The sequence below is a fragment of the Piliocolobus tephrosceles genome, chromosome 13, assembly GCF_002776525.5.
Source record: "Piliocolobus tephrosceles isolate RC106 chromosome 13, ASM277652v3, whole genome shotgun sequence".
Classification (NCBI taxonomy): Eukaryota; Metazoa; Chordata; class Mammalia; order Primates; family Cercopithecidae; genus Piliocolobus; species Piliocolobus tephrosceles.
This window is the reverse complement of record NC_045446.1, coordinates 103,148,170-103,169,763: the sequence shown is the minus strand read 5'-3', so window position 1 is coordinate 103,169,763 and position 21,594 is coordinate 103,148,170. Positions and strand designations below refer to the sequence as shown.

Sequence of the window (21,594 nt, the reverse complement as noted above, 5' to 3'; positions counted from 1 at the left end):
TCCTTCCTTCCTTCCTTCCTTCCTTCCTTCCTTCCTTCCTTCCTTCCCTCCTTCCTTCCTTCCCTCCTTCCTTCCTTCCTATATATGTGTGTGTGTGTGTGTGTGTGTGTGTGTGTGTGTATGGAGTCTCACTCTGATGCCCAGGCTGGAGTGCAGTGGTGTGATCTCAGCTCACTGCAACCTCTGCCTCCTGGGTTCAAGGAATTCTCCTGCCTCAGCCTCCGTAGTAGCTGGGATGACAGGCACATGCCACCACACCCAGCTAAATTTTGTATTTTTAGTAGAGACAGGGTTTCACCATGTTGGCCAGGCTGGCCTCAAACTCTTGATCTCAGGTGATCTGCCTGCCTCAGCCTCCCAAAGTGCTGGGATTACAGGAGTGAGCCACCACACCTGGCCAAGTTGTCTAAATTTCCGTCTGGGTTCCTGGCTCAGAACCACCCAGAGTGGCCACTGACGGCTCCTTGCCCTCTAGGAAGGACATGATGCCCCGCTTTCGGCTGTGGAGGGCCAGTTGCAGGGGTGTGCAGCCTACTCCATCCTGGACGTCCAGCTGGGCACCTGCCTTGACCAGCACTTTGAGGATGACTGTGTTGCCCTTGAGGCGGCCAGGTGGGCAGGTGTCCAGCCCACCTTGTTGCGGGTGTGGACATTCGCGTGATGTTCCAGGAGGTTGATGACACTCAGGAAGGTGCCCCTCTGGACCGCCAGGTGGAGGGGTGTCCAGCCTGACTGCCCTGCAGCATTGGGGCCAGCCCCGCATTGCAGCAGTGCCGACACCACCGCCTCCTCCCTGTGGCGTGCAGCTAGGTGCAGGGGAGTCCGGTTCACAGCTCCGAGAGCACCCATGTTTGTGTGGCTCTCTGCCAGCAGATGCATGATCTCCAGGTGGCCCTTGTAGGCTGCTAGATGCAGGGGTGTCCAGCCCTGGTGGGTGGGCAACTCAAGGCTGGCTCCGTACCTGAGCAGCATCTTGCAGATCGGGTGTTTGCCCCCGGCAGCTGCAGTGTGCAGTGGGCTGTAGCTGCTCTGGTCAAGGGCATCAGGGGCAGCTCCACTCTTCAGCAGATGTTGGATGGCCCTCACTTTGCCCCGCTCTACTGCCAGGTGCAGTGGTGTTTTCAGGTTTCTCTGCTGAGCATCCGGCTTAGCCCCCTGGCTGGTCAGCAGCTTGACCAGGCTAACATGGCCAAAGTAGGCAGCCACGTGGAGAGGGATCTTGCCCTCAGCCTCATGCAGGTTGGGGTCAGCCTGACGGGAGACCAGAAGCCGTGCCACATTCTCAAAGTCATTCTGTGCAGACAGGTGAAGAGGGATCCATCCCTCATGTTCCTGGGTATCCACACAGGCCCCATGGTCCAGGAGCAGGTGCGCAGTGCGGGCATCCCCATTCTGGGTTGCAAAGTGCAGTGGGGCCCAGCCGTCCTCATCCACTAGGTTGGCACTGGCGCCATGTCCCCACTGTGTGTGTTTGTGTGTGTGTCTGTGTCTGGATAGGAGTGGCTTGCGCCAAAAGCAGGGCACAGAGGTAGGGTCGCTGGTCCTGGGCGGCGATCGGAGGGGCGTGTATCCAGAGGCTGTCTGGCAGTCCACGTCTACTTCATGGGCCAGCAGCAACCTCACCTGCTCCACACTGCCCTTGGCCACCAGGAAGTGGAGGGGGGTGACCTTGTTCTCATAGATGCACAGTTCCTCATCTTTTGGGACCAAATTCTCATGGTCGGAGAGCTGAAAGGCCCACTTCAGGTAGTTTCCTGAGTCTGCTGGGAGAAAGATAGGGTTGAAATAAAAGACCTGTGACCTGTCCAGAGGTCATCATGGCCATCCGCCTGCCTCCTGGAAGTACCATCCAGGAACAGAGGCTAGAGCAGTAAGGGCAATGCCTTTCCTAAGCACGGCTCTCTACACAGCCATAACTGTTACTATTCAAGTTCAGGTTCTGTCGTCCTGGAGAACTGAGTCCTGCAGTCCTTTCCCCACAGATGAGGCAGAAAGAGCAGTGGGCTCAGGAGGCCTGAGCGCAAATCCTGATTTTACCCCTCAGCATCCCCCGACCTTAGCCAATTCACTGCCTCTTTGAGCTTCCATATCTGGATCAGCAAAGACAGGACAGACAGTGATCAGCTCCTTCTACCATTGAAGGACAAATGACGTAGGTAACAGCTTTCAGGGCAGGGCCTGAGGGGAAGTAAGTAGTTGTAAGTTGGAAATAAACTTGTGATTGGAGCTCTATGATCTAAACTCCCCTCTGAGGTCTTAAGGATCAACAACCTTTTGCTCTACCCAGTGGAGTTTTAGAATAAATGATTACTACCCAGGCCTAACCCTCACAGATTCTGGTTTAATTAGTCTATGGTGTGCCCAAGGCAAAGCATTTTTTTTTTTTTTTAATTTCCCAAGCAATTCTAACATGTAGCTAGCCTTGAGAACCAATGCTCCACCTCTCAGGTCAGGAAAGGGGAAATCTGGTCTTGCAAGGACACAGACCTGAAGGGGAGGCAGCCAGGCTCCCTGAGGGCATGTGCCTTTCTGAACATGCAGCTGGGTGCTGGAAAAGGGCACCCAAACCCTGGATGTGTGACAGGCCTGGGGAGGAGGGGGAGACCAGGGAGATGGGGAAAGGGTGTGATCTGACTCCACTTTCTCTGCTGTGAGTTCTCTGGTCCCACCCGTGGCACCCAAACTCACCACTGTCCATCAGCTCCTGACTGATGTCCTCATTCACCTGGGGAGGCATAACCAGCAGGCAAGGTGGAGATCAGTGGTGCAGTTCTAGCCTGTGCCCTCCTCCCCGCCTTCCCTCTCTCCAGCACTCCGGGTCACTGTCAGGACCCACAGCCCACTCTATCTTGGGAGACCCTTCTCCTTTGCTATGACTATCGCCATCTCTCCAGAGGAAAACACTGAGCTGGAAAAACCCTCCAGAAAGAGGCAGCTCAGGGCCTCGCCTTCCACTTGGGCCATGTGAACTTCAGGGTGGATCTGTGAGTTCAGCCAGGGGAGCCCCATGCTAAGCCATGGCTGGTTTCCATGTTAGAGTAGGGACAGGAGAGCAGGGGGATGATGTTGACACCCACAGCATGAAAGCTTGGGAGAGCCAGGCCTTCCTTTGCAGGACAGGAGTTAGCTTGGTCCGAAGCATGTGAGAGAAGGTATATCCTTCCCAGGGGCTCTGTGCTCCAGTCACCACTATCCCTTGGCGCACCTTTGTGCAAATTAGGGAAAGGTGTTCCCTCTGGATGGAGGTGGCCCCGAGCTGAGCTGTGCATGAGTGCTCAGTGTCTGGCCAGAGATCACAACAGTCCACACAGTGGGCTCCAGCTTAGCATGACAGTAAGGACTGCCCAGCTCACACACTCACCTCCCGGGGCTGGCGCAGCAACAGCTTGCAAGACACCTTCCTGGCCAGGGCCTCGCTCTCTGGGACTACCACAGGACTCTGCAGCAGAGCCAGCAGTATGTCTGTCTTAACGGTAATGTCTGCTCCATGAATGGGAGAAAGACAGGAAAGGAAGCAACAGGCTGGCCCTCAGTACCCTCCCTGTTTTAGATGCCCTAATATTCCTGTCTCCTCCCAAAATCCATTCCTGGGTTGAACATATGAGCATATGAACATATGTTCATATACATGCATGAGAAGGCAGGAAACCTGGGCCATGGTGGGGCATCTTCAGCAAGTCACTGACCCTCTGAGTTATCAGGGTCCTTTCCCACAGATTGAGGGGGCAAGGTTAGGCGATCTCTAAGATGCGCACACTTACACACAGGTACATTTTCACAGTCCCCAAAGGACTGGATGACCTCATGGGCCATCCCCGGCCTGTGATCTCATGGCCTGGAAACATTTTACAAATGAGGGAACAGTAGCTCTGAAAGGACACAAGGCTGGCCGGAGAGTTTGGCAACAGAGCCAGGCCCAGATGTTGTGGCTTCTGCCTTTTGGCACCGAGGGTTTTCTACTCTGCCTCCCACAGGTACACGCATTAACACATACAGAGCCCAGAACCCATCCTCAGCTACTCCTGGCTCCCAATGCTGCCCTCCCAGCCCCGTGATGCAGATTCTGCCTCAAAAAATCCTTCTAGGCCAGGTACAGTGGCTCACACCTGTAATCCCAGCACTTTGGGAGGATGAGGCAGGAGGATCACTTGAGGCCAGGAGTTTGAGAACAGCCTGAATAACACAGTGAGACCCCATCTTTAAAAAAAAAAAAATCTACAAATTAGCCAGGCATAGTGGTGTGCTTGTTGTTCTGGCTACTCAGGAGGCTGAGGCGGGAGGATCTCTTGAGCCCAGGAGTTCGAGCTTATGGTGAGGAATGATCGTACCACCACACTCCAGCCTAGACCACAGAGACCATGTTTCTGGAAAAAAAAAAAAAAAATGTCCTTCTAGGCCATAGAGTCAAAAGTGTCTCTCTGCATAGCTCCCAGGAGTGCCCAGTCATCTCCCCTCCTGGCCGCGCCCCGCTCCCAGTCCCTGGGCAAGGGGCGCCGGATGAACACCTAGAAAGCATGGCCTCTTGGGGTCCTGGTCCCAGCAGCATTTCATCAGGTCCCTCAACTGCTGGGCCTCACTTGGCCATTGGTCAGAGACAGGCTGTAGGGAGGGCCGCATGCCTGCTGCCATCACTTGGATAATAATCATCATCATGTTGAACCCTGCAAAGAAAGGCTCAGGCTATGTGGGTGCTGGAGGGGAGCAGGGGAGGAAGGCGGGGACTCAGGATCCCGACAGGGCACGCACGCAGTGGGGGCTCCACAAATGCTTGGTGAGTAAACAGCTAGACTGTCAACCGACTTGAGGTTCTGTGTTGAGCAGCCAAGTCTCTCTGGTCTGGCTCAGCCACCTCCCAGGTCAAGACTAGACATGACCCCACATTGCAGGTCTGTGCTGTCCAAAAGTAGCAGGGCTGACAGACAGGCCTAGGTAAAGGTTCTGACTCTCAACACTGTGAGGTTTTCCAAGTTTCCTGCAGTCTCTTTACCTGGCGTCTAGGTGGCAGGGGGCGGGGGTATGAGAAGGCAGAAAGGGCACTTTAGAAGCAAGAGAGTTAGAGCCACAAAGCATGGGCTGGGGGCTGGGCTGACCTTCCCTTTCCTTTAGCTGTGACATGAGCTCTAGAAATAGAGGCAGGAAGGAAGGAGGGTGAGGAGAGGAATCCCTGAAGAGAATACAGTTCCACACACACCTGGACTTCTGCTCCCTCTCAACCCTCAGTCCTCCCACAGCCCCTTCCAGGAACCCCTCCCAGGGGCCCTCTTGCCCCCGACACAGAGCCACAGCTGCCTGCTTACCTGAGTATGGTTTCCTCTGAGTGAGGAGCTCCCAGATGAAAATCGCAAAGCTGTAGATGCAGAAAACGCTTTCTGAATGACTTAGTTGAACATCCAAGATCACCCCAGCCTGGGGGGCCTACGGTTCACAAAGCCCCAGGCAAGCCTCTCCAGCCAGAGTCCTCCCCAGCCCTCTGCCTCGGGCCAGACCTCATCCCCGCACTGCCCTGCCCTTTGGGCCATAGTGGCCAGGCAGGGTGGTGGCAGCAAGCTGCCTGCTGCGTGTGTGGCATTGTGCCTGGCCTCCTTCTCACCTGTACACATCATGTTTGGGCCCCGGGGCCTTGTTACTCTCCAGGAATATCTCAGGGGGGATGTAGCTGAGCGTGCCCCGCAGAGCCGACCTCTCGATGTACTGCATCCAGGTGGACTGTTCCATTCACTTGGATAGGCCAAAGTCTGAAATCTGGGAGAAAGCAGGGGCAGGGATAAGGACGCGATAGAGTCACATAAACAGAAAACGGCTATGGCTTCTCACCCCTCCTGCTATCTGCCTGTTCCAGGGTAGGGTAGTGGTTTTCTATGACACTCGCTCCTAGCACTACCACTTACTATCTGGATGATCTTGGCCAAATTACTTATCTTCTCAGAGCCTCAGTTTCTTCATCTGTAAAGTAGAAGTAATATGAGTGTTTAACTCACAGTGCTATTGTGAGCACTAAATGAAGTACCATGCAAAAAGCACTTAAACAGTGCCTGGCACATAGTTAGGAGATGGTAGGTGTTACCATTATCCAGAGATTATGAATGAAGTTGCCACCTTCGGTGAGCTGTTCATTTCACCTCCAGGGGCCCTGAAACACTTATACCATGGACATTTATCTTCCCTTTGCTCCCATCCATTGAGTTATTCACTTGCTAAGCTGGCCATGCATTGAGGGCCAGGAAGGCTGTGGACCAAGGACTGGGCAGCAGATGAGAAAAATGAGACACCCCTTGCCAACACACACACTCCATATCCTCGTAAATACTTATTCAAATGGGGGGTCCAGCCAATAATGAAAGTGTTTCACTTGTGATTATATACCTATGTTGGGGTTAGTAATATGGAGAATCAGAGGTACAGTGAAGGTATATAATGGGGACCTGCTGGAGTAGATCAGGGAAGAGCTCCCTGAGGAGGTGATGTTTAAGCTGAGAGCTGAATAGTGAGTAGACCTTTGCTAGATAAATCGGGGGTATGGGGGAACAGAAGGTGCAAAGGTCCTGGGGCAGAAAAGAGTTTTAGGAAGTGAAAGAATGTCCATTACAACCTTTCTTAGGGATTGTCTCATTTACACACATCTCCATCCAAATAAAAGAAAGTGTGGGGGGATAGAGATTATTCTATCCAATTTAGAAATGGGAAACTGAGTCCAAAGAGGGTTATTATAGGCATCCTGATACCCAGCCTCATGCCCCAAATTTCACTGCTTAGCCATCTCTGCTGCAGTGTGATCCCTGCCTTTAGAATTTGTCCATGAAGGGAACTGCTTAAAACCCTTGTCAGGCCGGTCAGGCAGGTGGATAATTCTGCTTACCTGGAGGAAACCCTCAAGTGAAAGGGAGCAGAGGATTGGCCAGAGCCCTTACTTTGACATGCATGTTGCTGTCCAGAAGGATGTTGCCTGGCTTGAGGTCCAGGTGGAGCAGAGGTGGCTTAATGCTGTGCGGGAAGTTCATGGCCAAGCTGGTCTCGTGGATGATGCGGAACCTGGGCTTCCAGCAGAGGCTGTGGATGGGCAGCATCTTCTCCAGGGAGCCATTGGCCATGAACTCCATCACAATACCCAGGGGCTGCTTGCACACCCCGTAGATGGACACAATGTGCTGAAACTTGATCTTCTCCATTTTGGCAGCTTCTTCAATGAGGTAATTCACATCAGAGCTATGGAGAGGGGGAGCAAGATATGGGAGGGGGTGACCCGTTCATTACTACAGCAACCAGCAGAACACATAAACTAGCCGTGATGCCAGGCTGTGGGGACCCAGAGAAGCCTCGGGAACTTGGAAGCTAGTGGAGGAGGACAGACATGAAGCACTGCTTAGCAGGCAGCATGGATTACAGTCCAGCAGCAACAAGGCAGGAAGTCAAGGAGTTTGCAGCTTTAGGAGCCAGTCTATTCTGCAAAGGTGGCCACAAAAAAGCGCGTATCACAGTTTGTCGTTTATTCTGGTTGCTTGTTTCTATGTTTATCTCCCCTAGTAGATTTTGAGCCCCTGGAGGACCAACATGATGCCTCATGCTTCTGCTTCAAAACATCATTTGTTACCATTTAAATTATGGAAGTAATATGTATACCTCGTAGGAAACATAGGGAATATAGAGAGCTATATAAAAGAAAAATAAATAATCAGGTATGCAACCTTCCAGAGCTAGCCTCTGTTGATATTTTGGTAAATCCTTTTACTATCCACCTTCAAGGTATCTCTTTCCCTTTCTCCATCCATTTCACTCTTTCTTTCTTCTCTTTCCTTTTGGATCACATAGTATGTGGAGCACGAGCACTTCCCCGCATTCCCCGCATTTGTGGAGCCCCCACTGCGTGCATGCCCTGTCGGGATCCTCATAGCCTCTGCCTTCCTCCCCCGATCCCTTCCAGCCCTATCTCTCAGCACCCACATAGCCTGAGCCTCCCTTTGCAGGGTTCTTCCAAAGCATGATCTCCCAAAGCTGCACACTCTTCCATTTTATGGATGAACTATAATTATTCATCTTTATAATTCCCACAGCACATTGCCATGCACTGCACAATACATCTTTGTTGAATTGGAACAGAAGTCACAACTTAAGGGAAGGCCTTACAAAATAAGCATTTGCAAACCCTGTTGCTCATTTCACTGTATGCGCCCACGGAACAGTAAATATGGATTGTTTTGGGATTGCAGGGATGGGGATTAAGGAAAAATGACAGATTTGAGAGCACAGTATTTGCAAAACTGTGATGCTGCTGCAGTCAGAGCCTGCTGGCAGTGTGCTTCCGGGGCCTCCCTGGGAAGCCAACTGGAGAGCCCCAACCTTCAGGAAAAACCACATGCTCTTCCTGGCATCTGGGCGGGTTGGCTAGTGTACGTTTCTCCTATTCTTGTTCACTTGTGCCAGAGATCTCTTCTCCACCTCTGCGATATTTTTAATCTGTCTTCTCTCATCCTCTTGGGTTCACAGGAACCAATGACATCTGCCATGACGTGGAAAAAAGCATGGGATGTGGGGATCACACTGCCCTGATTTCAAATCCCAGTTTCACCCCTTATTACCTGCATGACCCTGGGCAAGTGGATCCTCTGGGCCTCAGTTTCTAAACTAAAAACTGGGAATTATTGTAACTGCCTTGCACATTTCTTTCATAGCTTCATACCCAGAAGTCTTGAGAGCATTGACTGCTGTCTCTCCTCTTCCTCATCTTGCTGCACCCACTTTCATCTAGTTTTTGGTACCTGCGCTTCCCTGAACACCTGTGGCTAAAGTCACCAACAGCCTCTATATTGCTATATCTAACCAACAGTTTTCAGTTCTCAGCATATAGTTCAGATCTCTGACTCTTTTTCTTGAAACTCCATTACTTGAGCCATGTGTCAACATTCTCCTGCATTTCTCCTGCCTTTCTGGTCACTTCCTCTCTGTTTCCTTTGCAAGCTCATATCATGTTACTTGACCACGGGGCTTGGTCCAAGCCCCTCTTCTTTGCTCCTCTCCCTCTATAATCTTTCTCTAGTCAATCTCGACATCTCCAGTTGGATATTCAATACCAAATGGGTTTAAAGCTAACCTCCTGATTTTCCCCTGAAACCTGCTCTTCCTCCAGTTTTCATCATTTCAGTGAATGGGGCCTCTGTCATTCTAGTCCTCAGAATAGAACCCTCATGTCATCTTTGACTCCTTTCTCTCTCCCACTTCCTACAGTCAAGTATTTGCAAATCCTGCCAGCTCCAGCTTCAAAGTACTGTCAAGCAACAAGCTGACCACTTCTCACCACCTCTCCCGCAAGGTGCATCTTGGCCCAAGCCTCCTAATTGGACTCTCTCTTTCTCCCGCTTCCTCTCCACAATCATTCTCAACCCAGCAGCCAAAGTCATATTTTAAAATCTAAGTCACAGCATGTCACCACCCTTCTCCAGTGGCTCTCCTCATCACGGTAAAAGCCAAAGTTCCTTCATGGCTGACAAAGTCCTACAAGATTTGTCCCCAACCCCAGGCACAGCTTGCTGACTTCCTCTCCTAATCACTCCCCTTTCATTGTGCTCCTGGCACACGGGCTTCCCACTGTTCCTCCACCGTGACCAGTGTGGTCCCACCTCAGGACCTTTGCACCTGTTGTTCTCTCTGCCTAGAACACTCCTCCCTAACAGAGCCACATGGATTATCCCTTCATTTGCTTCAAATCTCTACTCAAATGGTACCTAATTAGTGTGTATTTCACAGAGGAGTCTCTATAAAAAAAGCAACCTCATCCCAACTCTTATCTCCCCTCTACACAGAGGGCCCTGGCATTAATATTTTTAGACCAAACCATTTCTTAGAAAATCAGACTTCTCAACTCTTCTTAGATATTGTAATCAAGAACTGTCAGGTGGTCATGAGTGCTATAGCTAAAAAGTTTATTATTCATTTGCTATTTATTTTGTCTTCCTCCTTTAGATTATAAGCTTCATGAGGTCAGGGACTTTGTTTTTTGCACTTAGTGCTTGGAATGAATGCATCTCATCCATGCTTTTGTTTTGTTTTGTTTTGTTTTTTTGAGACTGAGTCTCACTTTTGTCGCCCAGGCTGGAGTGCAATGGCGTGATCTTGGCTCACTGCAACCTCTGCCTCCTGGGTTCAAGCAATTCTCCTGTCTCAGCCTCCTGAGTAGCTGGGACTAGAGGCACCTGCCACCACGCCCAACTAATTTTTGTATTTTTAGCAGAAACGGGGTTTCACCATATTGATCAGTCTGGTCTTGAACTCCTGAACTCAGGTGATCCACCAGCCTTGGCCTCCCAAAGTGCTGGGATTACAGGCGTGAGCCACCAGGACCAGCCTGATGCCCTAGTTCTAATGACCACTTATAACAAATGACTCCCAAGTTTTAATATTCTTAACACCAACCTTTACTCTGACGTCCGCTTGACAACACTTCTTGGCTATTTAAAGGCATCTGAAACTCAACAGATACAAAGCTGAACTCATGATCTTCCTCTCCAAACCTAGGCCTCTTTTCATATTCTCTTCATTAATTGTCAACACTGCCATTCAATAAGTATTTATTGAACACCAACTATGTGCCAGGCACAGGAGACAGAGCTGTGACCAGAACAGACACTCATGGAGTGGACATTTTAGTGGACCCTCCATTCCTTTGGGCAAGCCAGACATCAAGTTAGTTTTAATACTCCTCTTCCTCATCATGACCTTCCCCATGAGTAATCCAGCACCAAGTCAGGTGGATTTTTAGCTTCTAAATATGGCTTAACCCGTTCCTTTCCTATCTCCACTACCAACACTCCAGTCTAGCCCCCATTACCCATCTCTTGTCAGAATGAAGACAACAATCTCCTAACTTGACCAGCATCCACTGTACCCCTCCCAATGCATTCTCCATACTGCAATTCTGATTAATCCCTCCCATTATCACCACCGCTACCTGGCTGTAAATGCTCAGTGGTTTTCCACTGCTCTTTTACTCTCCCGGCTCCAGCCATCATGGCCTTTTCCCATCTTTGTACTTACCATGCCCCTCTAGCCACAGATTCTTTGCACACTCTGTTGTCTGTTCTTGGAAAACTGTCTCCTCCTCACCTACTTAACTCACTCATTCTTCACATTTCAGCTGTAGCGTAACTTCTTCAAGGAAGCCTTTTCTGATCTCAGTCAAACTTTCTATTAATGAGCTCTCTTAGAACCACAAATCTCCCCTTCTTAAGCTTCTCACAGTTGCACATTTACATTTACATGTGAGATTATCTGGTTAACGTCTTCCTCCCCCTAGGCTGCAAGCTCCTGGAGAGAAAGGACACATCTGTTGCATTCATCATTAATCCCAGGGTGTAGAACAGTGCCTGACACATAGTAGAAGAGCAATAAGCGTTTGTCAAGTGGATGAATGAATGAATAGCTGGAAAGACGATCTAGTAAAGTAATGCATGGAAAGCTCCTAGTATAGTAATCCACACATACTAAGCCTTAATTACCATTAATTATCTTATCCCCTCCACCCAGGGAATTCCCAGAACTTGGGAAAGGAAAGCGGCAGGAGTTAGCATCAATGTCTCACAGTGTAATCATGTCACTGCCATCTGTTTCATTTCGTTCTATATTCCAAAGGCTATAAATGATTTAGACAAATCCTAGCACAATCTGATCCTCCTCCAAAACCAACAGGCAAATGTTGAGGGAGGAAGGTGAGTGGGCCTTAGGCGATTTCATTTTTCCTCTCCTTATAAGGTCATAAGGTGGGGGAAGGCCTGGGAATTGAGTGTGTGGCACCTGAGGCTGTGTCTTAAGAGTTTGCATGGTAATCCTAGAGAACCACAGATAGCATCCAAGCCAGATGCCAGTCGGAGAGGCTCCCGCCCCAAACTCTCTAATTGATGTCCCAGAGCCTTGGGAGGAGGACATGGTTATCATGCTCAGATTTAACATCCCGAGTGTCTTCTTCATGGCTGCAAGGTGCAAGCACACAGCTTGTATATGCAACTCCAGTGGGAATGAGACTGGATCCCAAATCAACGGGAAGACAGAGAACAATGGAAACAGTGGGAAAGAGGTAGGAAGAGAAAAATGGGGGCATGTCAAGGTGTGGCTATAGTGCACATGACGACAGCAAGGGACAAAAACAAAAACAGACATCAGAGAACTCCAGACTTGACCTTCCAGGGGCCTGTACAGGCCATCAGGTCGGGCAGTCTCCATCCCCCGACCTCCTCAGCCTGCACTGGTTGGGAGGGGCCTCCTCCCTCTACCCACCATGGGAAGAGAGAACATGATTCCCTGCAGATCACTGAGCAAAGTGCCACAGCCTCCCAAGAAGCTCAGCCCTGCCCTGAGAGTTGGGGTAGGTAGGAGGGGGGCAGAGAGCAGTCAAGAGCAGTCATTGCCACAGGACACCCGGGGAAGAAGGCGCTGTAGAGAAGGATGGAAGGAGGCAGGACAAGTTCGGAAGGTTAGATAGGATAAAGGAGTCTTTGGTAGGTAGTTCCCGCTTGCCTTTAACCTCTGTTGAGTCTACAAACAGATATTGTGTGCCAGCTCTATTTTGGTTAGGGAGACAAGTGTGGCTGTGCCTGGGAGGCTCAGGCTACCGGGTGGAATTCAGAGACACCGCGGGGGACAGTCCTCAGCCCCAAACTCAACCCACTCCTTCCTCGCAAGCTCCCTGGGTCCAAAGCTTGCCGGGCCTCAGTTTTTCCTCCGAGAAAGGGGAGGGCGTGGCTGGCAGTACCTGGTGGCGTCGGGCGGGAGGCAGGGGGGCACTTGATGGCGTACTCTGTCGGCCAGCGCCTGTGCCGCGCCTGGAACACCGGCTGAAGCCGCGGCTGGCCACTAGGCGCCAGTCGCTCTCGAAGTCGTCGCGAGTGAAGACGGGGAGGCTGCCCAGCAGCTGCTCCGTGGGGTCGGCGGCCATGGGGTCGGTGCGGCAGCCTGGCCCTTCTCTTGCTGTCTCCGCGCCGCGCACTCCCCCTGGGGCTGCTGCCTGGGTGGCCCAAGGAGCAGCCGCTTCCTGCTCCTCCCGTCCAGGAGAGGGGAAGGGGAGACGAGCCGGCACTGCCTCCTTCCCCGCCCAAGAGGAGCCGCTCCTGCCCCGCAAAGGTGGGGAAATCCCAGACGTGAGCCCTGAGGCCCCAGCAGGGATGGAGCGACCTGGGTCTGGGGAGAGGGTATGTCCCTCCGAAGCCCTTGCATTTCCCCCGTCTCAGCCTTTGATTTTCCCCAGTTCTCTGTAGGGAGGGATGCTGAGAGGTGAACCGAAGCTGGAAGAAGTCCAGCCTGAGAAGTTGGATCCAGTTTATTTAGGCCCAGCGCTAAGTGGCATCGGTTAATGCATTTCTGCAGTGTATTCAAGAGGGTTTATGAAGGATTCAGGCCTGGACCCCTGCCCCTATCCAGCAAGTATGGGACTCAAACAATTTTAATGGGGATTTTCTGGTCTGAATCTGTTGGTCTGACTGGTTTCATGTTTCCTTCATTCTTGTTGGGGTTTTGTTTGTTTGTTAGCCAGCCAGCCTTGGTGTCCTATAGATTACCAAGGAGGGGTCAGCAGGGACAGAGTCGCGGGGGGAGGCTGGGCTCCTGTCTGCAGGGGACTCCCTTCCTCAGGCTGCGCTCTACCTAACCTCAGAGGGATGGACCCCAGCCTCGGGGTGGCCACGGGGGAAGTGGCCTTCTTGGCCCAGTTACTACAGGCAGTTTGTTGCCAGGGATAAGAGGAGGCTCTAGCTGGAGCATGACCAGTGCTGAGCCTGGAGGTTCCCCTGGGTTCTGGGTCCATGGGATTGCCCTCTCACCTTGGAGACCCTAGAGCAGGGAAAATGACAAGTGCTTGAACAGACGGGTCTCCCCAGGGGCACTGACCAAGTGGGCCATTGCCCCGAGACAGGTATACCTACCTGCAGGAGCTGTGGCTGCACAGTGCAGAGTCAGTCACTTCTCGCTTACAGTTGGGTAAGTCCACAAGGAACCCTCAAAGTGACCACTGTCAGGTTTGAGGAGCCCACCTACCAGAGGAGGAGGTGCCTTGCCTTCAGCCCAAACCTGTAGAGCCCCTCATCCATGCCACAAGCCCACCAGACTCCCAGGGAACAGTGTAGGTGTGATAGGCAAACAGAAACCCCAGCAAGCTGGAGAACTTGCTCCCTCCATAACAACTTACCTGCAACTTCCAGGATGAATTCTGGCAAACAGATTAAGGATCAAAGATTGGGCCTGGAGACAGTTGTCATAGAAACTAGTGATAGCCACTATTAATTGAACATTCACTTTGTTCCAGGATCAGTGACTATTTCAGTTACTGCATTGCTTTACAGATATTATCTTGTTTATCTTGCAACAATGTTATGAGGTCAACGTGTCCTATTTATAGATGAGGAAACTGGCTTCAAGGCAATAAGTAGTCAATGGACACATAGCTAGTAAGTGGTAGTTGATATTCAAACTCAGGTCTCTTAGTTTCTATGGAAATGGGTTGGCCAAGGGAGGATCAGGGAGTAGCCTTTTATGAATACAAAGAAGGGAGAAAGAGAGTCATGCTCCCTGGAAGAGGGTGGAGATGATGGAAACTGCATCCGGAGCAGGACATATCCCCCAGACGTATGTCAGAGGGAGGCCCCCAGCTTGCTTTGGCTGGAGCAAGGCAGGGCATGACAGAACCCATTGCTTCTGGAGTAGCCCTGCCTGCCCGAGTTTAAAGCCTCTGCCAGAGAAGTTTGGAAGGTGATAAAGGACATTACTATCAGGGAGACCAGGAGGTCAAGAGGATGTTTCATACCCTCTCCTGGGAGGGTGAGAATGGAGACTGGGAAGGTGAGCAGCCACCTAGCCCTGCAGAATTTTGACTGAGGCCCAGATCTTTGACATTCAGGAGGAAATACCAGGGGTGAATGGCCTGAGTCATTTCAGCAATTCCCCTTGATCCACTTATACCTGAAGTGGCTCTCCAGGGGGAGGAAGTAACCAGAAGCTGCCATTGTCTGCCTGCAGGGACTGTCACAGGAATGCTGAAGAAAGCATCATTCCTAGAGGAGGGGACACCCAGGGCTCAAAGCAGGTTGCCAGGATCCCTAACAAAACACCACTGAATTTCTCACAGGGCTGGAGGTGCAGGAACTGCAGGGGCAGGGCGTATTACTGCTGACCCCCCTGTTGAAACTCTCTGCGTGGGTTCAAGCACCCCCAAGGCTTCTGAGGAGTCAGGCAAAATAGACACATTCATTGACCCAGAGGGACTGGATCATTTGACTGGGCTTGTGCTGCTCCTCATAGCTGTCTAACATGGGCCAGGGCAAAGGCCTAGTAGGATAAGCTCTGGGAGAAGCTGTAAGTGGAGGGACCCTTTCTGAGTATAAGGTCACAGAGGCAAAGAACTCCTGGATCTCTCATTAAAAGTAGGGTGAGGTTTAGGGATTTGCAAAAGAGCAAAGTCAACTCAGAGGCTGCTGGTTTCTTTCCAGTGGTCTGAGTGCAGAAGTCCCTAGGTCCTGGCTGGTTGGGAAGTCAGCAGCCAGTGTGTGGAGGGGAGAGAGCTGCGGGGCTGGGAGAGAAACTTTACCTTTACCCATATCTACCTACAAATGGGAATGGATAATGAGGTGGTTATAGTCCAACTATGGACTATATGGGGTCACCCCACCCACCAGAAGGGGCAAGGAACACGTTCTAGCCATAGACGTTTTACCCCAAAATGCTCTGAGTCCTTCCGACTGACCTCTATTAGTGTATTTTGTTTGGGCAGATGAAGATGGAAGTGTTCTGGACTTGGAGTTATTAAATGAATTTTGTGTGTATGTGTGATTGTCTTTGGGGAACCTAAAATGTTTAGCCTGCCCCTTCCAGACAAGTGAGCTGGTACAGTAGCTCTGCAGTACTTTAGAAGATGCTGAAATCTGATGTGAGCCTTTCCCCAAACCGGAATGACAAGCTATTTGCATATAGGGAAGTTTCCCAGTCTGCCCCTGTTCTCCACCCTGCAAACATGTCACAGAGAACCCTGGACAGGTTCTGGCAGGCCCCAGCCTCTGGTAGCTTGTGTACTGAGGTTGGTCAGGATAAAGGAATGTATGCAGGACATTGGAACATCTGTTCAGGAAGCAGGACTCCCAGAGCAAAAGGGATTGAACGAGACAATAGGAACAGAGTTTAAATGCTGGAGTGAGTGAATCAGTCAGACCCGCATTTAAACCCTGACTTCTTTCTATCACTTAGCATTTGTTTAACCTTGGTCACATTACCAAATCTTTCTGGCTTTCTCCATCTGTAAAATGGATGATAATCATAATAACCATTCCAAAACGTTGCTGTAAGAATTATAACCTTTAAAAATATGCCTAGTATATTAGTATAATATTATACTAATATAACATGATAATATAATATAATATTAGTTTAATATACCTAGTATATTTTTAAAGGTTATAATTCTTACAGCAACCTTTTGGAATGGTTATTATGATTATCATCCATAAAATATACCTAAATACTAGGTATATTTTTAAAGGTTACTTTCCTTAGGTATATACTAGGAATACTCCTAGGCAAAAAAATGAACCAACTGATACTTCACACCTGAAAAATTTACTAAAAATGAATCATGGACTTAAATATAAAATGTAAAACTATAAAAATTTTAGGAAAAAATAAGTTAGAGAAAATATTCTGGACCTAGGATTAGATGAAAACTTCTTAGGCTGAACCCCACAGGCACAATCCGTAAAAGGGAAAATTGATAAACCGAACCTCATCAAAATGAAAAACTCTCACTCATTGAAAGACCTGGTGAAGGGGAAGAGAAGAGTGCAGATGGAGAGAAAATGTTTGTAAAGCACATATTTGACAAAGTGCTAGTTCCTACAGTGTATAAAGAGGTCTTCAAACTCAATGCTAAAAAATTATCAAATTAGAAAATGGGGAAAAGACATTTCTCTGAAGAGAATATACAGATGACAAACAAGTGCATGAAAAAATGTTTAACATCATGAGCCACTAAGCAATGCAAATAAGATACCACTACCTACCTATCAGAATGGCTAAAAATAAAACCGAAAAGATAGTGGCAACACCAAATGCTGATGAGGATGTAGAGTAATGGGATCACTCGTATGCTAGTAGAAATGTAAAATGGTACGGCCACTCTAGAAAAGTATTTGGCAATTTCTTATAAGACTAAACATACGATTGCCATACAACCCAGGCACTCTTGGGAATCTATCCCAGAAAAATGAAAACAGTGTTCACACAAAAATCTGTATATGAATGCTCATTGCAGCTTTATTTGCAATAGCTAAAATCTGGAAACAGCTCAGATGTCCTTCAACCAATGATAGCTAAACACACAATGGTGCTGTATTACCGAACAGGACTCAGCAACTACTGATATACACAGCCACTTGGACGAGGCTCCAGTGAATTCTATTGAGTGAACAAAGCCAATCATAAGAGGTTACATACTGTATGACTCCATTTATATTGCATTCTTAAAATGACAAAATTACAGAGATGGAGAACAGATTAGTGGTTGTCAGAGGTGAGACTGGGGGAGAGGCAGGTGGGTGTAGCTATAAAAGGTTGGTGCAAAGGATCCTTGTGATGAAACTGTTCTGTATCTTAACCGTGACGATGGTCACATGAATCAATGCATGTGACAAAATTCCATCAAATTAAATGTACACACAGATGCACAGACACACATACACATACACACACAAATGAGTGCATGTAAAACTGACGGCACTGGAGTGAGGACTATGGATTGTATCACTGTTGATTTCCTGGTTGTAATGTTGTGCTATAGTGACATAAGATGTTACCTTTGGGGGAAACTGGATGAGGGTATCAGGGATCTCTGCATAAGTTCTTAAAACTGTGTGCTTATCTATAATTATCTCCAAACAGAACATTTAAAAAATACATATAAAGCCCCCTTCTCTTCTTCCTCCTCCTCCTTTTCCTCCTCCTACTTCTCCTTCCCCCTTCTATTTCTCATTCTTGTCCTTATTACTAGGTAATGTTATATTCTTGGAAGGAAAATATTCCCATAATAGGAGAAAGGCAGTAATCTAACATTTACCATGGAGCACCTTAAGGAACACAGCTACGTGTCCCCCTGTGGACACGAAGAAACGTCAAGGAGAAAGAGAAAGGCCACTGTGTTAAATGTCTGAGGTTGGAGACAATGGTGAGAGGGAGCGAACTTGTTCCAAGACTCAATACTTTGACCAAGGTGATGGTCAGATAAGCTGAGACCCACTGACAGGGCCAGGATTCTATCTGATTCACAAAATATGAGAGTCATTCAGAGAAAGCCGAAATAAAAAGTCAACATGCCATTGTCCAAATCATGTCAGGGACTCTGTCTGTCCAGCATGCTTACCGAGGCTCAAGGCATTGTGTGCCTGCAGCTGAGACGTGCAGGGAGGCAGACACAGGCTGGGCTCCAAAGCTGGGGCCTCCTGCTATGGGGTGTGTATGAAAGAGGCAGTGAGATGGAGTAAAACAACAATGTTGTAAGAACATTTCTGGAGTTGGCAGAGTATAGATTTTCCTTCCTAATATAGAAACCAATCTCCCTTTTGAAGGGCTTTTTGATCAAAAACTACCTTGAGTGTCAAGAAGCCAAAAACGGAAGCCCTGAGTTTCAGGAACCATTGTTTTCATTGTCAAAATCATGGCCACAAGTTTCCTATGTTCTTGGGTGATTGTGGTTCTGGGCTGGGTCCATATAAAATTAAGAAACAGATGTCCCAAGCATCTTGCCACCTCAAGCAGTTTAGAAGAAATGCTTGCCTGTGGCCAGGGCTTCAGAGAAGCATCATTCCAACATGGGGCCTGAACAGCCTCAGAACATGCCCAAGAGGTCATGGTCAATACCTTCTCTGGGAGTATCCAAGAGACTAGGAATGCTAAATTTAACTCTTTTTAATTTAACAAAAAGGCCAAGGAGATTGAGGAAATCACCCTGACCCTCCTATTAGCATGACTCTAAAGGGAAAATGCCCTCCTTATGTCAACCTTGGTGATCTGGTCGTAAATCTATCCTTCTGCTCTCCTCTGGGCCCTTCCTGGACAGGCGGGAGCAAAGGAAAGCCAGGACTAGGGAAGGACTTAAATATTAAAAGGTGGTTTTCTTGGGAACTCTGAAAGCTTGCTGGCTCTGCAGGTAAAGAAAAGGACTTCTAAAATGTGACTAGTGTCATGCTTCTTATAACTTCTTTTTTTTCTATTTTCCATACTGTTAAACAGAGTAAGTTCCCTTCCTTTCTTCCTTCTTTCTTTCCTTCCTTCCTTCCTTCCTTCCTTCCTTCCTTCCTTCCTTCCTTCCTTCCTTCCTTCCTTCTTTCCTCCCTCCCTCCCTCCCTCCCTTTCTCTTTTAGGGATGGAGAGTTAGCAAGACCACAAAAAAAAAAAAAAAAAAAAAAAAAAAGAAACCAAGAAAAGATTTTGCATGGTGAATTATTTAACTTCCTTGTGGATTCTGGATATTAGACCTTTGCTGGATGCCTAGTTTGCAAATATTTTCTCTTATTCCATAGGTTGTCTGTTTACTCTGTTGATGGTTTCTTTTGCTGTGCAAAAGTTTTTCAGTTTGACTGGGGCCTACTTGTCAATTTTTATTTTTTTGCAATTGTTTTTGTTTTGTTGGGGGACTTAGTCATAAAGTCTTTGCCAAAGCCAATGTCCAACATGGTATTTTCCTAGGTTTTCTAGGATATTTATAGTTTTAGGTCTTACATTTAAATCTTTAATCCATTTTAAGTTAATTTTTATATATTGTGATAGGTAGGGGTCTAGTTTCATTCTACATAGGGATAGCCAGTTTTCCCATTTATTGAATAGGGAGTCCTTTCCCCATTGCTTGTGATTGTTGACTGTCAAAGATCAGATGGTTGTAGGTGTGCAGCTTTATTTCAGGTTTACTATCCTTTTCCATTGGTCTATGTGACTGTTGTTGTGCCAGTACCATGCTGTTTTGGTTACTGTAGGCTTGTAGTATAGTTTGAAGTCAGGTAGTACAATGCCTTCCAATAACCCCAGTAAAAAGTGGGCAAAGGAGGCTGGCGTGGTGGCTCACACCTGTAATTCCAGCACTTTGGGAGGCTGAGGTGGGTGGATCACAAGGTCAGGAGTTTAAGACCAGCCTGGCCAACATAGTGAAACCCTGTCTCTACTAAAAATACAAAAATTAGCTGTGCATGGTGGTGTGCACCTGTAGTCCCAGCTACTTGGGAGGCTGAGGCAGGAGAATCGCTTGAACTTGGGAGATGGAGGTTGCAGTGAGCCAAGACTGCACCACTACACTCCAGCTTGGGTGACAGAGCGAGATTTTGTCTCAAAAAAAAAAAAAAAAGTGGGCAAAGGTCAACAAACGTATGAAAAAATGTTCAACATCACTCAGGGAAATGCAAATCAAAACCACACCAGCTTACTCCTACAAGAATGGCCATAATAAAAAAAACCCAAAAAACAGTAGATGTTGGCGTGGATGCAGTGATCAGGGACCACTTCTACACTGCTGGTGAGATTGTAAACTAGTACAGCCACTGTGGAAAACAGTGTGGAGGTTCCTTAAAGAATTAAAAGTAGAACTACCATTTGATCCAGCAATCCCACTACTAGGTATCTACCCAAAAGAAAGTAAGTCATTATATGAAAAAGATACTTGCACACACATTTATAGCAGTAGCAGTACAATTTGCAATTGCAAAATTGTGGAGCCAACCGAAATGCCCATCAATCAACTAGTGGAAAAAGAAACTGTCATATATATATATACACACACATACACACACACATACACATACATACAAGATGGAATACTACTCAGCCATAAAAAGGAATGAATTAACGGCATTTTCAGTGACCTGGATGAGATTGGAGACTATTATTCTAAGTGAAGTAACTCAGTGATGGAAAACCAAACATTGTATGTTATCGCTGTTATGCAGGAACTAAGCTATGAGGACACAAAGGCATAAGAACCATACAGTGGACTTTGGGGACTTGGTGGGAAGGGTAGGAGGAGGACGAGGGATAAGAGACTACAAATAGGGTGCAGTGTATACTGCTCGGGTGATGGGTGCACCAAAATCTCACAAATCACCACCAAAGAACTTACTTATGTAACCAAATGCTACCTGTGCCCCAAAAATCTATGGAAACATAAAATAAAAAATAAAAAGTGGGCAAAGGACATGAACAGAACATCTCAAAAAAATACCTGCGGCTAACGCATATATGAAAAAGTGCTCAACATCAGTAATCATTAGAGAAATGCAAATCAAAACCACAATGAGTTACTATTTCGCACCAACCTTTTAAAATAATGGCTACTATTTAAAAACAAAACAAAACAAAAAGTAACAAATGCCGGGGAGGCTGTGGAGAAAAGGGAACACTTATACACTTCTACACTGTTTGTGGTTGTGCAAATTAGTTCAGTCACTGTGAAAGCAAGCTGAATATTTCTCCAAAAAGTTAGAATTACCGTTCAACCCAGCAATCCTATTACTGGGTATAAAATAAATCTTTCTACCCAAAAGACACATGCATTCATATGTTCATCACAGCACTGTTCACAATGGCAAAGACATG

At 48.0% G+C, this 21,594-nt stretch overlaps 1 protein-coding gene across 1 annotated transcript; it reads right to left on the bottom strand.

The window, feature by feature from the left end:
• Positions 1 to 406: 406 nt before the first annotated feature.
• Positions 407 to 12,919, bottom strand: ANKK1 (ankyrin repeat and kinase domain containing 1). The gene is given in 13 exon segments (XM_023208101.1): positions 407 to 606; positions 609 to 1,461; positions 1,505 to 1,557; positions 1,560 to 1,760; positions 2,689 to 2,725; positions 3,362 to 3,480; positions 4,506 to 4,661; positions 5,298 to 5,347; positions 5,591 to 5,742; positions 6,909 to 7,203; positions 12,737 to 12,764; positions 12,767 to 12,817; positions 12,820 to 12,919. Coding segments are annotated over 13 exon segments (2,295 nt in total).
• Positions 12,920 to 21,594: the final 8,675 nt, after the last annotated feature.